The following is a 22,464-nucleotide window of genomic DNA, read 5'->3' on the forward strand; positions in this document are numbered from 1 at the left end:
GGAATTAGACACATAAGTAAGAAATTTCATCAAAAAGTATTTGACATATTATTATAATTCATTTGGCAGGACTGCCACTACTATTTGGCAGGCTGCAGTGATTCAATGACCTATATTATTCAGAACATTCCTTTTCAAAAACTCACTTCTAAATCAAAGAGAAATCATTGGTGGAAGTCTTAGCCCAGCCCTTTGTAGTACTATAAAATGAGAGTTTTATAGAGACAGTTTTCTGCAAAGAAATACTGGCCAAATAAGCAGTAGCTTTCTGGCAAACTGCAAATTTAAAAAAATTTAAAAAACCTTATTTATAGCATATGCCAATTTCTGTAGTGTAAACACTTCCACCATAGCCTGTTTCAAACTACCAAGGATTTGACAACAGGCTTTCCAAATTCCTGAATATGTACCAGTTGGAACTTCTTAGTTAGTACACTGGGTTCCAATACTCTACTGCTTTTAAGCCTATACTTATGTTGGTGTATATTTCACACCAACCGCTAGTTGCTATTCACTAACTCTTAGATTTCTGAAAAATTATTTATCCTCATGACCCCGAGTTCCATTATGTAAAATTAAGGGTCCTTCAGAGTTCAATTAGCTTAATCTTAATCTCTTAGTTTAATTTTAGTTTAATCTTAGTCTCATAGAGTGAGGATTGAGGGTCTGGGTTTTCATTACTGTTGAAATCAGAATCTCATCCTGACTCACACATATTCAAGATTCAGCCTAGGTTTCATCTTTCTGTGGGAAGACTTTACCAATTATCTTTGATAAAATTTACTATTCTTTTGTTCCTTACTGCTTTATTTGCAAACTTCTATCTCAGAATGACTCTGGTATTCCTGCATATATTGTTGGACATGTAATGAGAGAGTGATTATTTTATTTCTATGCCCCTGGTTTCCTTGCACATAATATATAAATATATAAATATTATGCTCAATAACTTACAGAACAAATTAATATTATCACTGTCACTGTCTTCCTGTTGTTCATCGATTTGCTCGAGTGGGCCCAAGTTTCATTGTGAAAATTGTTGTTACAGTGTTTGGCATATTGAATACACAGGCTTTGCCGTGCGGGCGAAATATTCTCGGTAGCTTGCTGGGCTCTCCAAGAGGGGTGGAGAAATCGAACCCGGCTCGGCCGGGCTGTCTGTGTGCAAGGCAAACATCCTACTGCTGTGCTATTGCTATTATCACTAAGATACTGAAAACTATGATTAACTTTGGATCCAAGTTGGGAGATAGTCAAGTGGGATGATCATTTCATCTAAACCTCGTTATTGTAGAGTTTCTAGTAACTGGTTGATCATCAATATGCTGACTAATGAGCTAAACAAGAAAATATTAAAGTTTTCCTGAAAGCTTCATTGACATAAAATAGACCCAATTTTCACAGTTGAATATTTTGAAAAGATAAATTGCTACTATGCACCAAGTGGGACGGGGGTGGGGACAATGAATTCAGGTTCTTTAACTGTTTTAAAGGAAAAGCAAAAAAGAAACAAAACACACCAGGCTAATGAATCCCTGTCATGTTGTGCAATCAAAGCTTGGAGATTTTGAGAACTCTGAGGATTCTACAGGGTAAAAAGTAATAGAAGCAACTTGATGATTAATAGGGGAGAATCTAATTTATGATCAGAATAAATCATAGGAATGTTCATATGCCCTAAATGGATACAATATTTAGAGATCTTTATTTATTTTGGAGTGCTCCAACACATTGCAGGAAGTTGAGGGAAGAGCTAGTAAGGACAGAAAAAGAAGAGTAAAATTTGGGGAAGTCCCGTCTCATAAATACTCTTAAAGTATTTACAAACAATACGCTCTTTAATTACTTACTCACTAAGTCTATTTATTTTTAGGTTTTTGGGTCACACCTGGCAGTGCTCAGGGCTTACTCCTGTCTCTGTGTTCAGGGATTACTACTGGCAGTACTTAGGGTATTATACAGTGTACCAAGGATAGAACAGGGGTAGCCTGTGTGCAAGGCAAACACCATAACTTCTGCATTATCTCTGCTTCTAATAGTAATTTCTAAAATGTATTGTGGAGGAAAGTTTTTAATGCAGCCCAGTCTACACTATCGAATATTACTGAATTTTGAGGGTAAATAGCTTAGACACCTGTCAATATAAGAATAATGAATTAATATTGTGCTTTTGCAGGTGAGCAAAACTTCTCCTTTTTAGGCCTCTGTCATTTTCCTGGAGCGATAGCACAGCGGTAGGGCGTTCGCCTTACAAGCGGCCAACATGGCCGACCCGAGTTCGATTCCTCCGCCCCTCTCGGAGAGCCCGGCAAGCTACCGAGAGTATTCGATATGCCAAACACAGTAACAACAAAGTCTCCAATGGAGACGTTACTGGGCCCGCTCGAGCAAATCGACGATCAACGGGAGGGCCTTTACCTTAGTGGCTGGAGTGATAGCACAGTGGGTAGGGCATCTGCCTTGCACGCAGCCAACATGGCCGACCCAAGTTCGATTCCTCCGCCCCTCTCGGAGAGCCCGGCAAGCTACCGAGAGTATTGGATATGCCAGACACAGTAACAACAAAGTCTCCAATGGAGACGTTACTGGGCCCGCTCGAGCAAATCGATGATCAACGGGAGGGCCTTTTTATAAAAACCAATATGGGGTCTTTCCTATTTAAATACTTTCTCATCTTAACTTTCTTATTCAAATATTTGTCTTTTTCCTGCTTTGATAATATTAATTAATAAATTATTTCTAACACCCATATTATTACTAATATTAATATAAAATTATCACTAAAATTAATAAATGTTATAAATTAATATTATAAACCAACTGATTAACATTACTGAATAATATTTACATAAATTAACGATTGATATCTGTCAATTAATATTTACTTTCTACTAAGTGAAATTTAAGGCCACTTTCAAATGATACAAAACTGACTTTTTCCTTTTATTTGAAAATTGTAGTGTGAATACAATACTTTCTTTCATTTGAAATTTGTGTCTGAGTTCTGTAAATAAACAGACAAGAAGATGAGGAAAAACTATAGATCACTGTTAATTTGAGATGGATTTGAATTAAGATCCTTCTCCCTATTTGTATTCCTATTGGACAAGTTATTTAACCATTCTTGGCCTCAGTTTTAATCTGGCAATAGAATACCTAAATAGTATCTTCTCATTAGGTTTCATGAGGAGCATATGAGATACATTTTGTAAAACAGAAAGCATACTATTTGGGACCCATTCAGTGAAATAAACAAAGACGGTCATTCTACAATTTCTAGTTGTTATTATGTAATAAAGTACCCTATGATGGAGCAGAAACGAGGAATAGGATGCACCCTGGTGAAGGTCTCAGCTCTTCATAGGAAACAGAACATGGAGAGAAAGATAAAGTTGAAACCTTAATATGCCATGGAGAAGTTTCTAGACCACTCTCAAAAGTCTCTAGACCACAGAGAATGACATGGTCAGAATCTTAGTCTGACTACTCTGGCAGAAGTGTGGAGAAAGGATCAGAGGTGTGAGGACTGGAGCAGAAAGATGCCTTTGGAAGTTTTATATATGTATATGTGTCAAGTCTTTGGGTGCTGGCAGTTAGGCTGCAAAGAGGAGGAGAAACGTAAGATATGACAGAGGCAGATCAGCATGGCTGATGTCAGTCACATACTTAGAATGTATTTTCACTTTCTGGGCACTGAAAATGTGTTTATCAGAACACAGTGAGATTAATAAGGAGATGTAAAACATGCTACATTAGTCAAGAGATATAAAATATGGATTATGAAATTAGCTTTTCTGAATTTTTTCTGTATATTATCTTTCCTTTATCCTAGTCCTCAAAAAATGAGTATGTTCAATATTCCTAGACTTTTTGTTGTCTAGGTGAGCAAATATTTTGGGCAATAAGTCCCACTAAAATGATGAATGAGACTCCTATTATTGAAGCTGATCAATAATAATGTAGAGAAAGAAAAAAATTCATCAGAGTGCTTTGGTCTTTGAGGGGCACCGTAAGAGGTGACTAGCAAGTACTAGGAGAATGGTCACTTTTCAAGGCTACTGGGAATTATCAAAAATGCATTTATGTGGTACTTTTTCTCTTTGGTTAAATAGAATATTCTCAAGTGTGAATTCTGGGGTTGAATAACTATGTTTATTTGCTCATCTAGTACTTTCCAAGGGTTTTCATATGCCTAGTATGGGGAAAATAACAAAATGAAGGCAGACATGTTCCCCTAAGCTCAGAGACTCACTGTCCAAGCAAGCCAATAAATAAATAATGACACAAATAACTGACGAATGGGATAGTGATCAACAATCTGTATGAAGAATACAAGATGTGAAAAGTACTAATTTATAAGAAAATCATTGCTTAGGATATGAGAGAAAGACTCCATGAGAAGTATAAACATTAAACTTAGACCTGAAGCATATTTAGGAATCGGCAAGAAAAGAAGTAGAGAGAGTCTAGGCAGAAAGAGAAATAGCATGTGAACAAGCAAGGGAATCTGAGAAATACAGGCCTAGAAATCAGAAAACAGTCTGGGAAGTATGGAGTCATGGAAGGCAAAGCATGCATGATTTTAAAAGATGAGAACTGGATCAAGTTTATCAAACAATGCTGAAGTGTTTGCTGTAAATAGCATTTAAAAGTGCCCACTCAAGGAACAGAATTGAGAGCCCAGAGACAAACGCTCAGATAAAAGACCACCTAACTTAAAAATGAACTGGGTTAATGAAATGGAACTAGGAAGAGCTCTTCAATAAATGGTGCTCGGAACACTGCTTAGTCATATGACCCCCAAAAGAATTTGGTGCAGATAATGCAGCCAACCCAGGTTCAATCCTCTGTCTATGGTCCCCTGAGCCCCCAGGAGTGATCCCTGAGTGCAAAGCCAGGAGTAATCCCTGAGAAGAGTCAGTGTGCCCCCAAACCAAAACCAAATAGACAGAAAAAAGTGTGGACATCAATCTCACACCATACACAAACTTAATTAAAAATGGAGTAAAGACCTGACTATATTAGACCTGAATCCATAAAATACATTGAAGAAGGTTAAGTATAACTCTTAATTGATATTGACTTCAAAGGTGATTTTAATGATTTGATGCCACTGGCAAAGAAAAAAGAGCAAAAATAAACAACTGGGACATCAAATTAAAAAATTTCTTCACTATGAAAGGACTGCTAATTAGAAAATAAAGAGTTCCTACTGAATGGGAGGAAATATTGCTCCTCACACCTGACAAAGGACAAATATCCAAGATTTATAAAGCACTCACAAAATGTAACAATAAAGCAAAAACAAAACTGCATCAAAAATTGGAGAGAGCAACTGAACAGACTCTTACTCAAAGAAGATGTATAGATGATCAGTGTGTATATGAAAAAGTGTTCTTGAGTATTTATTATCAGGGAAATGCAAATAAAAATGACAATGAGGTATCACCTTACATCAGTGAGAATGGTATATATTACAATATCTGGAAACAAATGCTGGTGGAGATGTGGTGAAAATGAAATATTCTCTGACTCAGCCTTCCTTCAAAATTCTATAGAGATATCTCAAAAGAATTAGAATTGAGCTCCCATCTGACTCAACTATTCTACTTCTTAGCATCTACTTTTAAATCACTAAAACATTAATTTAGAGCACTGAAACATTAATTCTGAAAAACATTTGCACTTCTTTGTTCACACTAATCAAAATCGTGAAACAACCCAAGTACCCAAGAACAGATGAATGGATTAAGAAATTGGTACATATACAAAATAAAATAATACCCAGCTATAAGAGAGGATGAAATAAAGCAGTTTATTGCAACTGGGATGGAGCTGGGGAATATCATGCTGAACAAAATGAGTCGAAGGGAGGACACACAGCAAATGATCTCTCTGTGTATAAAGAAACATAGTAGAGGAATGAACAGTGGCCACTGACATCAAACCCTGGGATTCAGTTTATAGAACTGAATTCACTTAGTGAGGGAGGAGGTGACAAGGGATCTAGAGATCTTGGTGGAGGGATCTAATCCTCTGGTGGTAATTAACACTGTATTTCTTAAACATTAACAACATTGTAAATCACAATGTCTTAACAAAAAGCATCCACTGGAGAGGTTATAGATGTAGCTCAGTGGTAGAGTGTTCATCTTGTACGTGTGAAGCTGTGTTGATCCTGCCACATATGTGTGTGCAGAAAATACAGAATTATAAATATATGAATTGGAGTAAAAGGGAGTATTTAGAATGCAAAGGGAAATCTCACCAAAAACAAAGTATTTGAATTCTGGTCCCTCTTCCCCCCAAGATTTCTTCAGGTAGTTTACCAAAAAAAGCTTCTTGACTGGAATCTACTGTGAAAAAAAAAACACTCCCAAGGCGACAAGATCTCACGGAAGTGAGGTAGCCAATGACATGAAGAGGGCTGAGAACTAGAGGAGAAGTGAGAAAGTCAATGGAGAAAGAGAATGATGGCAGCTCTTCTAAAACGCTGGGTGTAAAGAAGAAAGAAGGGAAGATAGATGGTTTGGTAGTAGAGAGGGCTGTGAGATGGAGGAAGGTATTTGATGAAAGGCTGCACTGGCTAGACTTGAGAATATTAAAAGAAGGAGAGAATCCCTTCACATATGTGTTGCAAAGCACATGTGAAGGGAGAAAGCTTTGTGGGGAAGAGTAAGACCATCTGTTGGAAGGAAGAAAAAGTAGGTGGAGTACATGTTTGAAATTTGGTGGTGGAGAAATTGTAAATTCTTTTTTATTTTTGAAATGAATTTTGCAATTATGCCATCTGAATATGGGGGTTGAGAGTATGGGGGAGGGAAAGGAGAAGAGAGAGAATGAAATGACCTTCTCTAGATATCTTACAGTGGGTCCTGAACTTATCTTTCTTACTGTCCCCCTTTGAGAATGAAAGTTATTCAGTGCTTCTTCACCCTTCTTCACCCTGGAAACCTACGTTCTTTAAACAAAGTATCCCCCTAAATTATACCCATAGGTACTACCCTATCCTCCCAGATCAGTCCAGACTTTGGGAAACAGAAGGTGAATATAGCAGAGAAATGAAATGGGACCACTAGGCAACATTATGTGAGAACCATAGTCATAAATTTAACATAATCCCAGTCAACCTCTTTTGTGATTTTTGTAGCAATGTGAAAGTACTCCTGTGTTAAATTCATTCAGTCTTGGTATTTTTTTCTAAACAAATAATATAGAGGAAGAGAGTGCCCAGAAATTTCTAATATTTTCTAGGGAGTAATTGTGATGGATAAAGGAAACTAAGTTCTATAAAAAGTGGTGAGGTCAATACATCACTGATCAAGGAAATCGAAAAGTTGCTGCAGTAGGAATATTTGAGAAGCAGTCTATTTAATTTTAAGGTTTCCTTAAGCCCTGAGCATCTAACTGTAATGATTTATGTCAGGTTGCTACTTTTCATACTACTGTATAGTAGACGAATGTGTTCTAGGGAGTCTCCAACAAAGACACAATAAAGAGTCCCATTTGAAATTAAGAAAGCCTCCTGGAAATGAACTTTATCCTAAAGAAAATATAGTTGAGGTACTGCAGCTTGACCTAACTCAAGCTGGTCAGTAATGAAAGGAAGGGGTGCTTTGGATTCAGCACAGTCATCATGGCCCATGTCCAAGAATTTCTCCTTGAGTTTAAGGGGAAGACTCTGTAACTGAGAAATTACTGAAATGGGAAGTACTGTTTGCTAAAATCTTGGAAGATAATGAGGACAACAAGCAGTAAAAGCCTCTGCAGTGTAGTATAGTGGAGCATAGGATGGAAAAAGTAAGAGTTACCTTTTAGAATGAATTATAATAGGAAAGCAATTATTGCTGTGGGAAGTTGAATTGTAATTGTATGGGTCAAGAAGTGACATTCTTGCAATTGTAGATAGAGGTGGAGCCAAAGTATTGTTATGACAATGTGCTTTTATGACTTTATTTTTGTGACTGGTATGACCTGACTGACATAGTTTAGTGTCATGTTATGTGCATTTTTGGTTTTTCTGTAACTGACAGCTTTGTAGATAGATATCCATCAACGAAGTGGTCTTGGAGATCCCAATTCTATGTAGTTTAGAATTACCTGTAAATTCAGGTAATACTAGAAAACAATGAATGGAAAACTCAGAAAAGTTTAGTCAGAATTTAATGTTCCCGGTGCTTAAAAGAGAGAAAAAAAAATCTATTCTCAATTTTTTTTCTTTTTTCTAGAATAAGCCCAGTAATCTATCTCTATGGCTTCCTATATGGTTTAGGACCCTGATCCAATTTAAGATTAAAGGTAAGATTTTAAGTTTTCAAAGTAAGCAAAAAAAAAGTATTAGAATTTCCTGTGTTTTTCTGAAAGCAAAAATTTAAGAAACTTCTCAAAGTGTCTGTGGGGCTTTTTCCATTTCCATATACCCACAAGTATATGGGATGCCAGGGCAACAAGGATGTTTCACATGAAATGAGTTGACTGATATCAGTTCTAGAATAATTTTTATTTTACTATTAGTTCAGTCCTAGATTCTGTAAGAGAGACACTGTTCCTTCTCCAGGAGACCCTTATCAGGAGACCCTCCTCCTACCCCCAAAGCACAGGCCCCTTAAGTGAGCAGCTGTGAAGCTCAAATGTTCAAGAAACCTCTATATCCTTAGGTATCTCAAGAAAGAAGCTGCCCATCTTTATCCTCCTTCTCAGGTTTAACTGAAAACAGAACTGACCAAGCTTTTCTGAGATTCCCCTGAAGGTCTGTGTTGAAATCTGGCCCCTCACCTGTAGCTGGGCTGTTGCTGCGAGCATCTTCTGCCGAGTTTGGAGGACTGTGGACGAGGACATGGAGATGGGTACACTTTGCCTCAACCACCTTATATCTTCCCACATACAAGACAGCTGCAAAAGAAGACACGAGGTCATATCATCGTCCAAGCCAGAACATGATTTACTTGTGGCATCAAAGGAAAGCAGGGAGAAGGAAACCTGACCCCTGATGTTTGTTCTCCAGTCCATTTTCAGATACATGTGAAACAACTTTTTGATCTCTGTCCAATTGGAAAAAGATCTGAATGTTAATGAAACAGTCAGATCCACATTTTAGTCTTTGCCAAATGATCCCATAATTCAGAATAGTGGAGACACAATCTGACAGGATGCAAGCGTCTTTGCTTTGAAAATGTAGTGTAGATGCTACTTTGGTAATTTTTATGGCATAGGTCATATCAGGGCTGAAAAAGACCTTTCAGTTAATTTATGCCTACCCCAAAACTTTGATCATTAGAGACCCCTCAACTAAGTTTTCAGAGATTTATGTGTAGTAACATTGGCACAAAGTTGGGGGGGGGGATGAAATCAGAACTTAGTATACCTTTGTGAACCACAGAAAATCTTGTGTTATGGAACTGGTGTGAGAGTCATCTATTTCAACAATTGGTATTTGATCTTCATTGGTGACTAGCATATTGTCTTTGTAATAAAATATAATGGCTATGTAGAGCCCCCTAAAAAAGAAAAAAGAAAAAGAGAAATGTATCCTCAATGGCCTCTTCTACCCAACCTGAATCATGGAGGAAAATATACTTGAACAAAATAAAAGATACTTTAAAATATACCTTTGGACATAGTAGTGCTAAATATCACAAGTTCACTGGCTAGAAGTTAGAGAAATTATTCTCTTGCCCCAGTTTTCAGGAATAGAAGTAAACTTCTTACCCTTTTTCTTTTTTTTTTTTTAAATTGAATCACTGTGAGCAACACTTACAAAGCTTTTATGTTTGAGTTTTAGTCATACAATGATCAAATACCCATCCCTCCACCAGTGCACATTTTCCACCACCAAAGTCCCCAGTATCCCCCACCCCCTTCCTAACTCTCCCCCTGCCTTCATGGCAGATAATTTCTCCATTACTCTATCTCTACTTTTGGGAATTATGATTTGCAGTACAGTTCATATCTTTTTTTTAATAGCAGAGAAAGACATTTCCACCCAGTTTCTACTCAGAACCAAATCCATCTGATTCCTCAGAAGATCAGACTTGCTGGAAAAATAACAGGACCCACCGTTTTAAGGTCTTAACAAACTTGTTTGAGGAATGGAATAGGTGTTTCAGGCTCCTTGAGACTGACTGCTTGCGACCGGTGGTTTGTAATTTTGAACTTTCTGGAACTCAGGAAAAAAGAATACAGTGTAAATTCCACTGGCAGAACTATCCTCCCACCTTCTTCCTACCTACCCCCCACCTTCTTCTTGTCCCCTCAGTGTCATGTATCCCAAGTTTTACGTAGGGATTCAGTTGATTCATTCCTACAAGAAGCTCATATCTTGAGATGCCAGCAGCTGGTGAACCCAGTTAATGAACAGCTCCTTAAAAATGTCGGAGGTGAATAATACAGAATACTCCAGGGGAAACCACCAAGTCATTAGTTTATACTGTCCGGGCAAATGAGTTCTTAAAAGGTGGGATAAAAAGAAATAGAATCAGGTCCTTTACTCTCCCCACATGGCCTTTTAATATTCACAAACATTTCAATACTGGACGAGCTTTTTTTGTTGGTTGATATATTTTGTTAAGTGTTTTAAATTATGAAACAAATATAAACACGTTATAGAAAGTTTACAGAAAAAATAAAAACAACACTCTCTCTTCTACCACCCATATCATTCTGCCACTTCAGTACACGTGTAGGGCTGGAGCGATAGCACAGCGGTAGGGTATTTGCCTTGCATGCAGCCAGCCTGGCCAAGCCAGGTTCGATTCCTTCGCTCCTCGCTGAGAGCCTGGCAAGCTACCTAGAGTATCTTGCCTGCACGACAAAGCCTGGTAAGCTACCCATGACGTATTCAATATGCCAAACACAGTAACAACAAGTCTCAAAATGGAGACGTTACTGGGCCTGCTCGAGCAAATAGATGAACAACGGAGGGATAGTGTTTGACAGTACATTTGTATTATCTTAGGGAAATTTTTTTTTCCAATTTCTATTTGGACTTGTGAAAATAGCCATAAGTATGGGCATGATTATTCATACTCATTATTCCAAAAAAGAAACTGAGATAAAAACTTAAAAGGATTATACCAGATTTTAAAAAAGTCTTAAGAGAAACTGACACATTCATTCATGAAACTGATACTTGGATACTACTATGTGCAAGGTTCTGTGGCTCCACAGAGAGCAAATCAATAATTGTTTCTGTTCGGCAATTCTATTTAAAACTTGGATCTCTCACTAACAAAAAGTAGCAGACTTTCCAAAATAATTCTGCACCTCAAAAGAAAAGGAGACCAAGATACAGAGACATGGAATGGGAAAATTAGTTACCCAATACTCATCAGATAAGGGGTTAATATCCAAGACATAAAAGGCACTGGTAGAACTTTAAAACAAAAATATTCCCCAACCCCATCAAAAAATGAGGAAAAGAAATCAAAGAAGAAATACAAATGGCCAAAAGGCACATGAAAAAATGCTCTACATCGCTAGTCATCAGGGCATTGTTAATCAAATCAACAATGAGACATCACCTTATACCACAGAGACTGGCATACATAAAAAAGAATAAGAACAACCAGTGCTGGCATGGATATAGGGAGAAAGGAACTCTCATTATTATTGGTGGGAATGCCAACTTGTCCAACCTTTTTGGAAAATAATATGGTCATTCCTCAAAAAACTAGAAATTGAACTTCCATATGACTCAGAAATAGCACTTCTATTTACTCCTGGGGTGCAATATACTCCTGGGGGGCAATATACTCCTGGGGTGCAAAAATACACAACAGAAATGACATATGTACTTATATGTTCAATACAGCACTGTTCACACAAACCAGAATCTGGAAACAACCTGAGTGCCCGAGAACAAATGACTCGTTAAAGAAACTATGGTACAGCTACACAATGGAATACTATACAGCTCTTAGAAAAAAATAAAGTCATGAAATTTGCTTGTAAATGGATGGACATGGAGAATATCATGCTGAGTGCAATAAATCATAAGGAAAAGGACAAACATAGAATGAATGCATTGTGGGATATAAAAATGATTGTGGGATATTAAAAAAATAGTCTGAGACTAACACCCAAGAACATTAGAAACAAGGGCCAGGATTAATGGTCCATGGCTGGAAGCCTATATCAAGGACTGGGGAGAGGGCAGTTAGGATACAGAAGGGACCATTATGACAATGATGGTTGGAAGGGATCGCTCTGAATAGGAGATGTGTGTGAAAATGGGTAAAGGACCAAACAGGATGGCCTCTCAGTATCTGTATTGAAAACCGTAATGCCTAAAACTAGAGAGAGAGGAAGACAAAGAAGAAAAGTGCCTGCCACAGAGGCAGGCTGGGGGTGATGGCAGGGTGGTGGCAGGAGGGAAATGTTCTTATCTTTGAGGTAATGTAGGGAAACTGAGATTGTTGGGGTTGACACAAACTCACAGAACTGTCCCAGGAAAGGAGAATGCAGTGCAAATCACTGTTGGTAGGCATGAAAACCTAGAGGAATGGCTCATGGCTAAACCCTGGCTACGGCCCAGCTCTCAAGCCTAGAGAAGTTGCTGGAAATTTGCTGACTGATAAAAGCATGCAGGCCAGTTTCATGCTTGTGCTGGTATTGGTTACCCCTGACAGAACAAAGCAAAAGTATTTTTTTTTCTGACTCAAACATCGATTTGGCTAGTCATATCTTTCTTGAGAATGATGCTGTTGGATGTCTGGTTACAGGCAGCATTTTAAATATATTCATTATATATCACTCTCCACAAATCTCACTAAAAACCAGAGAAAGAGATTATGAGGAAAAGTACATAAAACTATAAAGAAAAAAAGATGAAAAAGGGAACAATAACAAGTGAATTTGGGTAACTGGAAAGCAGATGGGCAGATGGATTTAGCAGATTTGAGAAAGATGAATCCTAAGCCAGCAGTAGAGAAAACGGAGAAGTAACCAATTCACCCCATAGGCACCATACACTGATGAAAGCCAGGGGCAGGCTGGGCGGGGTGGGGGGGGGGGTGGAGCAGTGGGGGCAGATGTGAAGTCAAAATCAGGACGGTTTGTTCAAGTCTGTTTAAAAAGCACGTAGACTTCTAGATTTTCACTCTGGCCCTCCAGAGCTGGACAAATAGTTATCCCTGACTCTAAAAGAAAATGAGTGGTAGTTTCCCTATGAAACACCCAAGAGGAGAGAGAGAGAACAGAAGGGAATGCCCTGCCACAGAGGCAGGGTGAGATGGGGGTGGGGTGGGGGGTGGGAGGAACACTGGGATCCGTGGTGGTGGGAAATGGTCACTGGTGGAGGGGTGGGTATTTGATCATTGTATAATTGAAACCCAAGCACAAAAATTTGTAAGTCTACAACTGTACCTCATGGTGTCTCACTAATAAAAATTTAAAAAAATTTTTTAAAAAGCCTCTTTTCTAGAGTAGGATGTACAGGGTGCAAAGCAAAATAGATGGATTCAATGTCAGTTTCCATATAGAATAGCTTTCCATGGGTAAGCTCTTAAAACACTGGTACTCTAGTTGTGTTACTGTCCAGGCAGGACACTGGTGGAAACGTTACTGGAGACCAACCAGCCTATAAAAATATACCTGGAGTCTTCAACATTGGCTCCACTGGCTTTCTAAAGAAAAGGTCTTGCCAGACCACTTCAAAGTGAAGTCCGTAAAAGAAGAGCATGGTCCATGCTCCCTTCTCTTGACCAAACAGCTAATGCTCACCAGACACATATGAAAGCATGAGAGATGTAAGAGACAGGCTCAAAACAAAGAAATGAAAGAACAGTGGAAAGGAAACACTGTGTGGCAAGAAGAACATTTCCAGTGGAATGAAGTCTATCATTGACAACCTGAAGGGAGAAAATACATTACCTTCTACTAAATAGGAAAGTATAAGAAACATTCAGAAAATGAAAGAGCGATGGGAATGAAAAATTACTATTCAAAACTCGAAAAACCTCAATAAAAGGCTTTGAAAATAAATGTGGGGAAGTATCTAAGAAAGAAGAGCAAAAGGGCATGAATATAGAAATAAGAGGGAGGAAAAAAACTAAAGAGCTAGTCTAGGAGGCCCAATGTCTTAGTAACAGGAGTTCTCACAGGAGAGCAGAGAAAAAGGGGATGAAACAAAGAGTTTAAGAAAATATCCTATAATTGAAGGGTATATATTTCCATATTAAGAGAGCTTGCCAAGTTCCCAGCCTAGCAGACAAAAATAGATGCTGGACTACGGCATATATCAGTGAAATTTCAGAATATTAAATTAAAAAGAAAATTGTAAACCATCCTGGGCTTTAGATAAAGCCCCCGGAATCAGAATGGCATCAGACTTCACTGAAAACTAGAAGGCAATTAACAATGCCTTCAAAGTCTGAAGGAAAAGAATTAAAGTGTGACTTCTATACTTACATTACTCTTACATAAATATGAAATAGAGTAACTAAATCTTCAGAAAGACAACATGCCAAAGAATTAGTTCTCAATAATCTTCTTAGGAAGTAAATAGAATGAAGACTCCACCAAAGTGAGGGACTAGCCAAGAGAAAGGAATACATCACATACAAAAAAAGAAAAAAAAAAGAAATCCAATATTAGAGAATAGCTAGAAGACTCCTCAATATGATAGTGAAAGGAGATGCAGGGTGACAGCTGGGACCCAGACGTCAAGGCAGCTGGTGACTGGTCCAGCCCAATGGAGTCCAGAGGGTTCCACGATAGGATGATTTAAGAAGACACAGTTCAAACAACACTGATGTACTTGACTATAATGAGAAAAGGTATACAGGAAGGGAAAATAATCATGAATTTTATGTGGTCATAATAGCAACCTTACTAAAATGACAGCAGGAATATATAAGGAAGGTAAGGAAGAAATAATTGTATACACATGAAAGAGGATAGTAGGATTAAAAAAAGAAAGAAAAATTGTCTTCCTTAGTGATATAATGATATGAAATTGGAAAAAAGTTAAGACAGCCACATAAATATTTTACTTGGAATAGGAAATATCAAAAATGCCAGAAGAATTGGATTTGGGGAAATAGAACATGGAAGATAGCGATTTTGTTTTGTTGCATTTAATAGGAAAATTCCTTTAATTGCATTACTTAAGTCATTCAGTTCTTAAACATTGGGTGGCAGGTCTATGCAATTTTTATCTGTATTCCACAGGTTAATAGAGTGAGATGGAGCAAGGATATGCAACTTGGTCAAGGTCACACAACTAATCAATGCCTTTCCTGGATTTGAGTCCAGGTTGTCTAACGTAAGAGGACAGTAGGATTAAAAATAAAAATAAAGGTTACACAAAAGACATTCATCTAAACATTTAAGAGATAACTGAGAAATGCAACTGTAACTGGAAAAGGAACCTGTGTAAATAATAAATAGCCCAGATCTCCTTTATTCTGGTTCCATGCTAGAACTGTACCTCATGGAGTACTTGTGGGAAGGTGGGGCCTCGTGATCATTTCTGGGCAATGAATTTTGAGTGAAATAACCTATATAAAGTCATGCCCTTATAAAACCTTCAAAAATCTCTTTTCATGGGGCTGGAGAGATAGTACAAGAACTATGGAGCGTGTCTTGCATTCCAAAAACTTCTGTTTGATCCTAGCACCATCTTCGGTACCCGGAGCATATCAGGAGTCATCTCTGAGCTCTGCTGGCTGTGGTCCAACTAAAAAAAGTCTCTTTCCCCTCCACTTCTGGGAACTAGCAAATATTTATATAGACAGAGTATAACAACACAGATGAACAATAGTGAGAAGTCTTATTAAATAAGGGAGAAATATTTGGGGGTGGGCAATTTGTTACTGCAGCATCAAATAGCTCATTTTGACTGATACAAGTTCTAAACTGACTTTTCTCCTAATAACTACCATGCCTTTATCCTATCTTTGTTTAGTTTAAGGTTAATTTTCTGGGCTATGAATACAATGATTCTTTAGCTTTTAGGAATACAGAGTATAGGAAATGAATTTTATTCATAATGGTATGTCCAGCCCACCTGCCAATTGTTAAGTGTTCTGTTAATTAATGTTTGGCAGTTGAAAAATTGAATGATAATTGAAATTTACTATGCTAAACAGAACTGAATTCTTTGTAATTAATTATTTATATTGGATGTTAGCTATATGAACATTAAGGTTAGTCAACTTCTTTATTAAATTTTCATCCCAGAACTGATCACATGAATTAACTATAGACAGTTCTATAGTTAACATAAAGGAATCATTGTGGGATTTTGTATCTCCCCTGTAGGATTCAGGGAGGAGAAGGAATATTTTGTGACTCTGTATTTTAAATAGGCTATGTATTTTCTGAGAGTTCCAGGCTCATTACAATTATTATACAATAACTCTAGGACTCATAGCCAAGTGTTAAGGATAAAGGAAAGCCCTATTCTTCTTTTGGAAGAAAACTAAGCTAGAGTTTTTGAAGTGTCTACACAATGTAAGTTTAATTCATTAAATAACTTAATTTTCACAACAATCCTTAAAGAAAGACTACTTTTCTAATGAGGAAGTTCAGAATAAAAGAGGTTGGATGACCCAAAAGGAGAGAGAGAACACAGGGGATTGCCCTGCCACAGAGACGGGGGGATGGGGGGATGGGGGTGGGAGGGATATTATCCATGGTGGTGGAAAATGGGCACTGGTGGAGGGATGGGTATCTGATCATTGTATAATTGAAACCAAAGCACAAAAAATTGTAAATCTACAACTTTAAAAAAAATAAAATAAAATAAAGGGGAAAAAAAAAAGAGGTTGGATGTTTTTCTCAAGAACACACAACAAATATGTGGTAAAACTAGGATCTTAAAGAATTTATTTTTTTCTCTTTGTAAATCTTTGAATAGATAAGTCTGAGAATATGATTCAGTGGTAGGGCTCTTGCTTTGCACTGGCAAGTCCCTGGGTTTAAAATAAAGAAGTAAATATTTATGTATCCAATAAACCATAGTATCTCAATGCAACTGAATATTTTTAAATAGTACCTTTTTTGTAATTTGTTTGGTATGTTTGCAATACCTAATTATCTTCATTAATTTTTTTCAACAGAGTTCTGCTCATCCCTTTTCTTGGTCTAAAGTCATTGTATGTAAAGTCATTGTATCCCTTTTCTTGTATCTAAAGTCATTTCTTGTATGATGGCATGTTATATTTTCAAAAGTTCGTGGTTTAAAACAGTAATTTTGTGAAAAAAATTAAAATGGCTAAATAAGATTGGAAAATACCCAATTAACTAAATTCAAAGAGTCTATGCGTTTAATATTTTAATGTACATACTACATTTCAAATAAAAGATACATAACACGACACTTTCTGAAGGAGAATTATTCTTTGCAACACATTTTGGATATTCAGAGAGTACATGTCAAATTGAGAAATATTCTTCCTTTTGGGAATGTTCTATTTTATGCCTTATTTAAATATTATTTAAATATTATATGAATAAGTACTGTATTTCTGATGCAGTACTCTGATTTACTTGAATGTATATGATTGCATAAATGTAAGTTGAATGGAAATTATAGAAATAATTGAACTGTTTATACAATTGCTTCTTGATTATTAGATAGTAACCCATTATTAATGGAGAGAACATCTAAACTCTGATGATATGAAAAACAATCTTTCATTCTCCTGAGTAATTTTCTCCTCTGATATAAACCAAATACAAGTGGCTTATAATTTTTGTTTGCTTATTTGGGGACCATATCCAGCGGTACTCAGGGTTTACTCCTGGATCTGTGCTCAAGGACCATTCCTGGCGGGCCTGGTGATGAGGGTGCGGGGCTCGGGCATCATACGGGGTGCTGAGGAGCACCTTACCCCACTGTACTAGGACTCAAGCCCCTCCGTAGTGCTTTGATTGCCTATAACACTTTATTTTTAAAATGTGAATATACAAGTATATTCACTGTCCTCCTGTTGTTCATCGATTTGCTCCAGTTAGCCCAGTAACATCGTGAGACTTGTCACTGTGTTTGGCATATTGAATACATCAAAGGTAGCTTGCCAGACTTTGCCATGCAGGCGAGATACTCTTGGTAGCTTGCCGGCCTCTTTGAGAGGGGCGGAGGAATCAAACCTGGGTCGGCCGCGTGCAAGGCAAATGCCCTACCCGCTGTGCTATCACTCCAGCCCCACAAACATATTAATCATTTAAAAGATAAATTTATAATGATGACTCTAAAAAGGGCTGGAGCAATAGCACAGTGAGTAGGGTGGTTGTCTTGCACTCTCCCGACCTGTCCAATCCAGGTTTGACTCCTCCACCCCTCTGGGAGAGCCTGACAAGCTATGGAGAGTATCTTGCCTGCATGCCAAAGCCTGGCAAGCTACCCGTGACATATTCGATATACCAAACACAGTAACAAGTCTCACAATGGAGACGTTACTGGGCCCACTTGAGCAAATTGATGAACAAGGGAGGCCAGTGCAGACTCTTAAAAAAACAAAAACAAAAACAAAAAACCTGGGTCAGCCTGATGCAAGCAAGCATGCTACCCTCTATACTATCACTCTAACCCTTATATTTTTTAAAAAGGATGATCTAATAGTTTCATTTAGGTGCTTATTTTTGTGCCACATCTGACAGTACTTGGAGGTTACTCTGAGTTCTGTACTTGGGGGCTGCTCCCAGAAGTACCTGGCATTCATGTGGTGCTGGGAATCAAATTCAGGCTTTCTATGTGCAAAGCATGCACTCAGCCCACTGAACTCTCTCTCAAGTTCCCTCTTGCTTATTGCCTTTGCCTGCATATGAGAACCAATGGGGAAAGGGAAGCATGAAGAGTCAAAGAGGAGAAGGGGCCTCTGTCATGTCTGGCCTGGTGAAATGGGTTCTGACTGACAACTAAGTAGACTTTGGTCAGCACGGAAAGCTAAAGAACCTAATCTAAGGAGTTTTCCTAACAATCTGGGAATTCGTCCTTGGGTTTCCTTTCTCAAACTTTTTTCCATGCATATTTAAATTGAATGGATCACTTTCTAAAAGAAAATAGTTTTTGTTCCTTTTAGGGGTACAACCAGTGGTATTCAGGGCTTTCTCCTGGCTCGGTTTTCAGGGAGCACTCGCGGCAGTACTTGGGTACTCTCTCTATGACCCTAAATAAAAAATGATTTTCTTGCAAACACTTGATCTCATTTCTAGCCACAGAAATTTTGGAGGCTTTGGTGTTTGTACACTTGCAGGGTACAACATTTTTTTCTAATGTTAATTCCAATTTCTTTTTACTAGTTAAAACTCCCCTAAGGTATCTTAGTTGTGTGTTGGGGTGGGCGGGGAGAGGGGTTGAAGGGAGAGGCTGGGACTGTGCTCAGGCCATGCTGGGGGTGGGGTGAGTGGCAAGCTTATGTAGGGATCAAACCCATGCTACAAGGCAAGAAACTTAACATGTTGACATCAGTGTGTACCACTGGTGGCTCACATTCTATATTATGATAATACAAAAATAAGAAAACAACGGTAATAATAAATAACTGAGTCAATAATTGGCAGCAAAATAAGGAATGAAAATGGTTACTGCTACCAAAATTTCATATTACATTTAGTTCGGTGCTGCCTGACAATCAGAGTATCATGAATGAAGCTGCCAGATGGTGAAACACAAGTTGTAGTGCCACTGTCATTCAGCTCCATACTATCTCTCAGCCCTTAACATGTCTTCATTCCACCCATGTATTTTTTATTTCTAACTGGTCCAAGAGCAAATTGAATCTAGAAAACGCCACATAGTTGGGGAATTGATATGGAAGGAACATGGAGAATGGAGGTTTTTAATTCTCCAAATAAAACAAAGCACCTGCTCTACCAATCATTAGAAACCTGACTGTCCCATCTGAAGAGCTTGAGTGGAAGAAAAGCTTTGGAAAGCTTCTCAGAGATTTTCTGGGGGTAGTTGGTTAGGTCTAGAGGGGGCATGCTTTACTTTCTCTTCATCAGTAGTGTACTAAGGAAGATCAACATCCAGAGTGAGTCAAGTCCGGGGCCAATCCTGACTGAAGGGGGAGACACAAACGAGGTATGACAGAGAGATGACTTGGAGATCAAAGCCGTAGGTTAAAATTTCAGTTCTCTTCTTTGCATTGTGGTCTTCGGTAAAGACAATTCACTTCAGGTAGAAAGGCAAAAGTGAAGCTAAACAGAAGATGTTAGATAAAACCACTGGGTTGTAATTGTTACTGAAAATACCCATGCAGGTTTGCTTTTGTTGTTGCTGCCATAATTGGTTGTATACTCAGGGAATTCTGGTTGATTGGGTATCTTAGTTGTGTGTTGGGGTGGGCGGGGAGAGGGGTTGAAGGGAGAGGCTGGGACTGTGCTCAGGCCATGCTGGGGGTGGGGTGGGTGGCAAGCTTATGTAGAAGTTGGAGAATGAAGACCTCAAAGTTCCAGCCCACCGAGGCATTTGGGAAGGGACTATTCAGAGAAATAAGAATTATGGCAGCTGCTGTTTCCCTTGTGTTTGTTTTCAAACCTTATGGGGAGAGGATGAGGGGGAGAGAAAAAAAGGAAAGGAGGGAAGTTATTTCTGAAGGGTTAAAGCAAGATAGTGCTGCAAAGTGATTCCAGATGTACAAATATTAATATCTCCCTCTCCCTGATGAATGAGAAGGTATGACCCAGTTAGGAAACTGCTAAAATTACCGGCGCCACCGAGACCTCAGTTGATGGCCCGGCACAGATTTTTATCCTTACCCCGACAACTATAATGCTGATGAAGGGCTCGGACCTGCTGCAGCAGACCTTCCAAGACTTCATTCTGTCCCTTGTGTCTAGGCTCTCTGTCATCATAGTCTTTCCAGTCTATTGAACAAAAGAAACAAACAGAGTGAACTTTGAACGCAGGGGAGGCTTCTTCCCTGCCCTGCCTTGGGAGACGAGTTGTGCTCAGACTCCCCACAAACTGAGGATAAGCAACCAACACTCGCACAGCTAACAAGCAAGACCAAGGGCTTGGATGCTGCCATTGTTCAGGGCCTTGTGCAAAACAGTAATTGTGGTTGGTTGCTTGTGTTGGGCAGTTTAAGAGAAACAGAAAATGGTAATTGGAAGCCAGAAGAAAATAAGAAATTGGGGAGACCAGTTACCTCTCCCTAATTTCTTACCCTCCTTTTTTGCATACTCTGTCCTAAGCAGTTCCCTGGTCACCTCTCCACTCAGCACCCCAAGTCTCAGTTGGATTTCCACAGGAGGAAAGAAAGGGGTGGGAATGTGTAGACTAGATGAAATCCACAGTCCCAATGCTTTTATTGTAGGTTTCACACTTTTGGCCAAATTGACATTTCTTTCCAAGGAAGGAGCCCACATCAGATGCCAAGAAATGGAAATCTACATTTTGCTCTAATGAATGTCTGCTTTGGTTAGCTGGCACAGCAACTCCTGCACATACTCTGAGCCACCAACCACCCTGTCTGCTCAGTCTCTAAATATACAGTATTAGCTTACACGGCAAATTTAAATTGCAATACCCACTGAGATTTCTTTCTCCCTTCTATTTTCATTCCATTTGGCTATAATGCTATCAAGAGTAATAAGTCGTATGGGACTAATGTCAAGATTGTAATTCTACTGTCTCTCACTCTTGATATTTTTTAAGTAGGTCATTTCATAGTTCATCCCCTTTTCTTTCTATTCCCCCCACCCCAAATTCAGATTTTATTTTCTGAACTTTTCCAAAGGAACAGTGTTAAGATCTCCTTGGTTGAAATTCTTTCTCTAGAATGCTAGTCGTTATTTCCCAGATTCCCAGAAAAAAATCCAGTTAGCTCCTGAGAGTATCTGAGGCTTAAATTCTAGTTGTCTGACTTTCACATTCTCTCTCCCCAGATTTATTTTGAAAGGGGGAGTCTCCCTGTTCAGAAACGTAAGCAAATGCCTTGGCAGTTAAAGCGAGGCAAAAGCACCCCATGTAGGTCCATTCAAGGAAAGTTTGATAGAACTCACAGGTTTGGGAGGGTCAGATAAACCTAGGTATGATTCTTGGATCTTCAGATTTCCTTCCAGCTCAGAGATTGTGCACCAGCAAGTTACAAGAAAGGCACATTTCTTCCTCATAATGTGGTGAGTATTGTTAGGATTAATTGAGAGGTCTGTTAGATATCAGGCATGATGTTTTGTGGCAGGGGTCATGTAAACAACTGAAAAAAAGGAGGGGGTCCACTGATGGAGTGTTAACTCCATGAGTGATGAGAATGGAAATATCCCTTGTGACCCTATAAGATGTTTCTCTCTGAAGAAGGAGGCCTGAGAGATTTTTCTCTCCAGTCTTTCCTTCCTACCTTCCAAGAACCATTTTCCATGAACTTCTTAGAAATCCTAGGTTCCCAAATGAACACTCAGTAATGTACTGCTCATCTCACTGGTAATGAAACTAGGATTCTAACAGGGCCTCAGGACCTTCATAGAGTGCTCATTGCATTATACTGAGGACATGCTTTTGTCTTTATTTTCTCT

The 22,464-nt window shown here is 38.5% G+C and overlaps 1 protein-coding gene across 1 annotated transcript in view; it reads right to left on the reverse strand.

The window, feature by feature from the left end:
• ANKFN1 (ankyrin repeat and fibronectin type III domain containing 1) overlaps positions 1-22,464 on the reverse strand; it is a 291,487-nt gene that overhangs the window by 54,556 nt on the left and 214,467 nt on the right. Inside the window, exons 9-12 of the mRNA XM_056127289.1 lie at positions 20,707-20,814; positions 10,057-10,156; positions 9,365-9,497; positions 8,776-8,892 (exon numbers count right to left, since the gene is read on the reverse strand). Of these exons, the coding sequence (XP_055983264.1) occupies positions 8,776-8,892; positions 9,365-9,497; positions 10,057-10,156; positions 20,707-20,814 (458 nt within the window). The remainder of the gene's footprint in view (positions 1-8,775; positions 8,893-9,364; positions 9,498-10,056; positions 10,157-20,706; positions 20,815-22,464) is intronic.

This window comes from Sorex fumeus, unplaced genomic scaffold, assembly GCF_029834395.1.
Source record: "Sorex fumeus unplaced genomic scaffold, SorFum_2.1 ptg000063l, whole genome shotgun sequence".
Lineage (NCBI taxonomy): Eukaryota > Metazoa > Chordata > Mammalia > Eulipotyphla > Soricidae > Sorex > Sorex fumeus.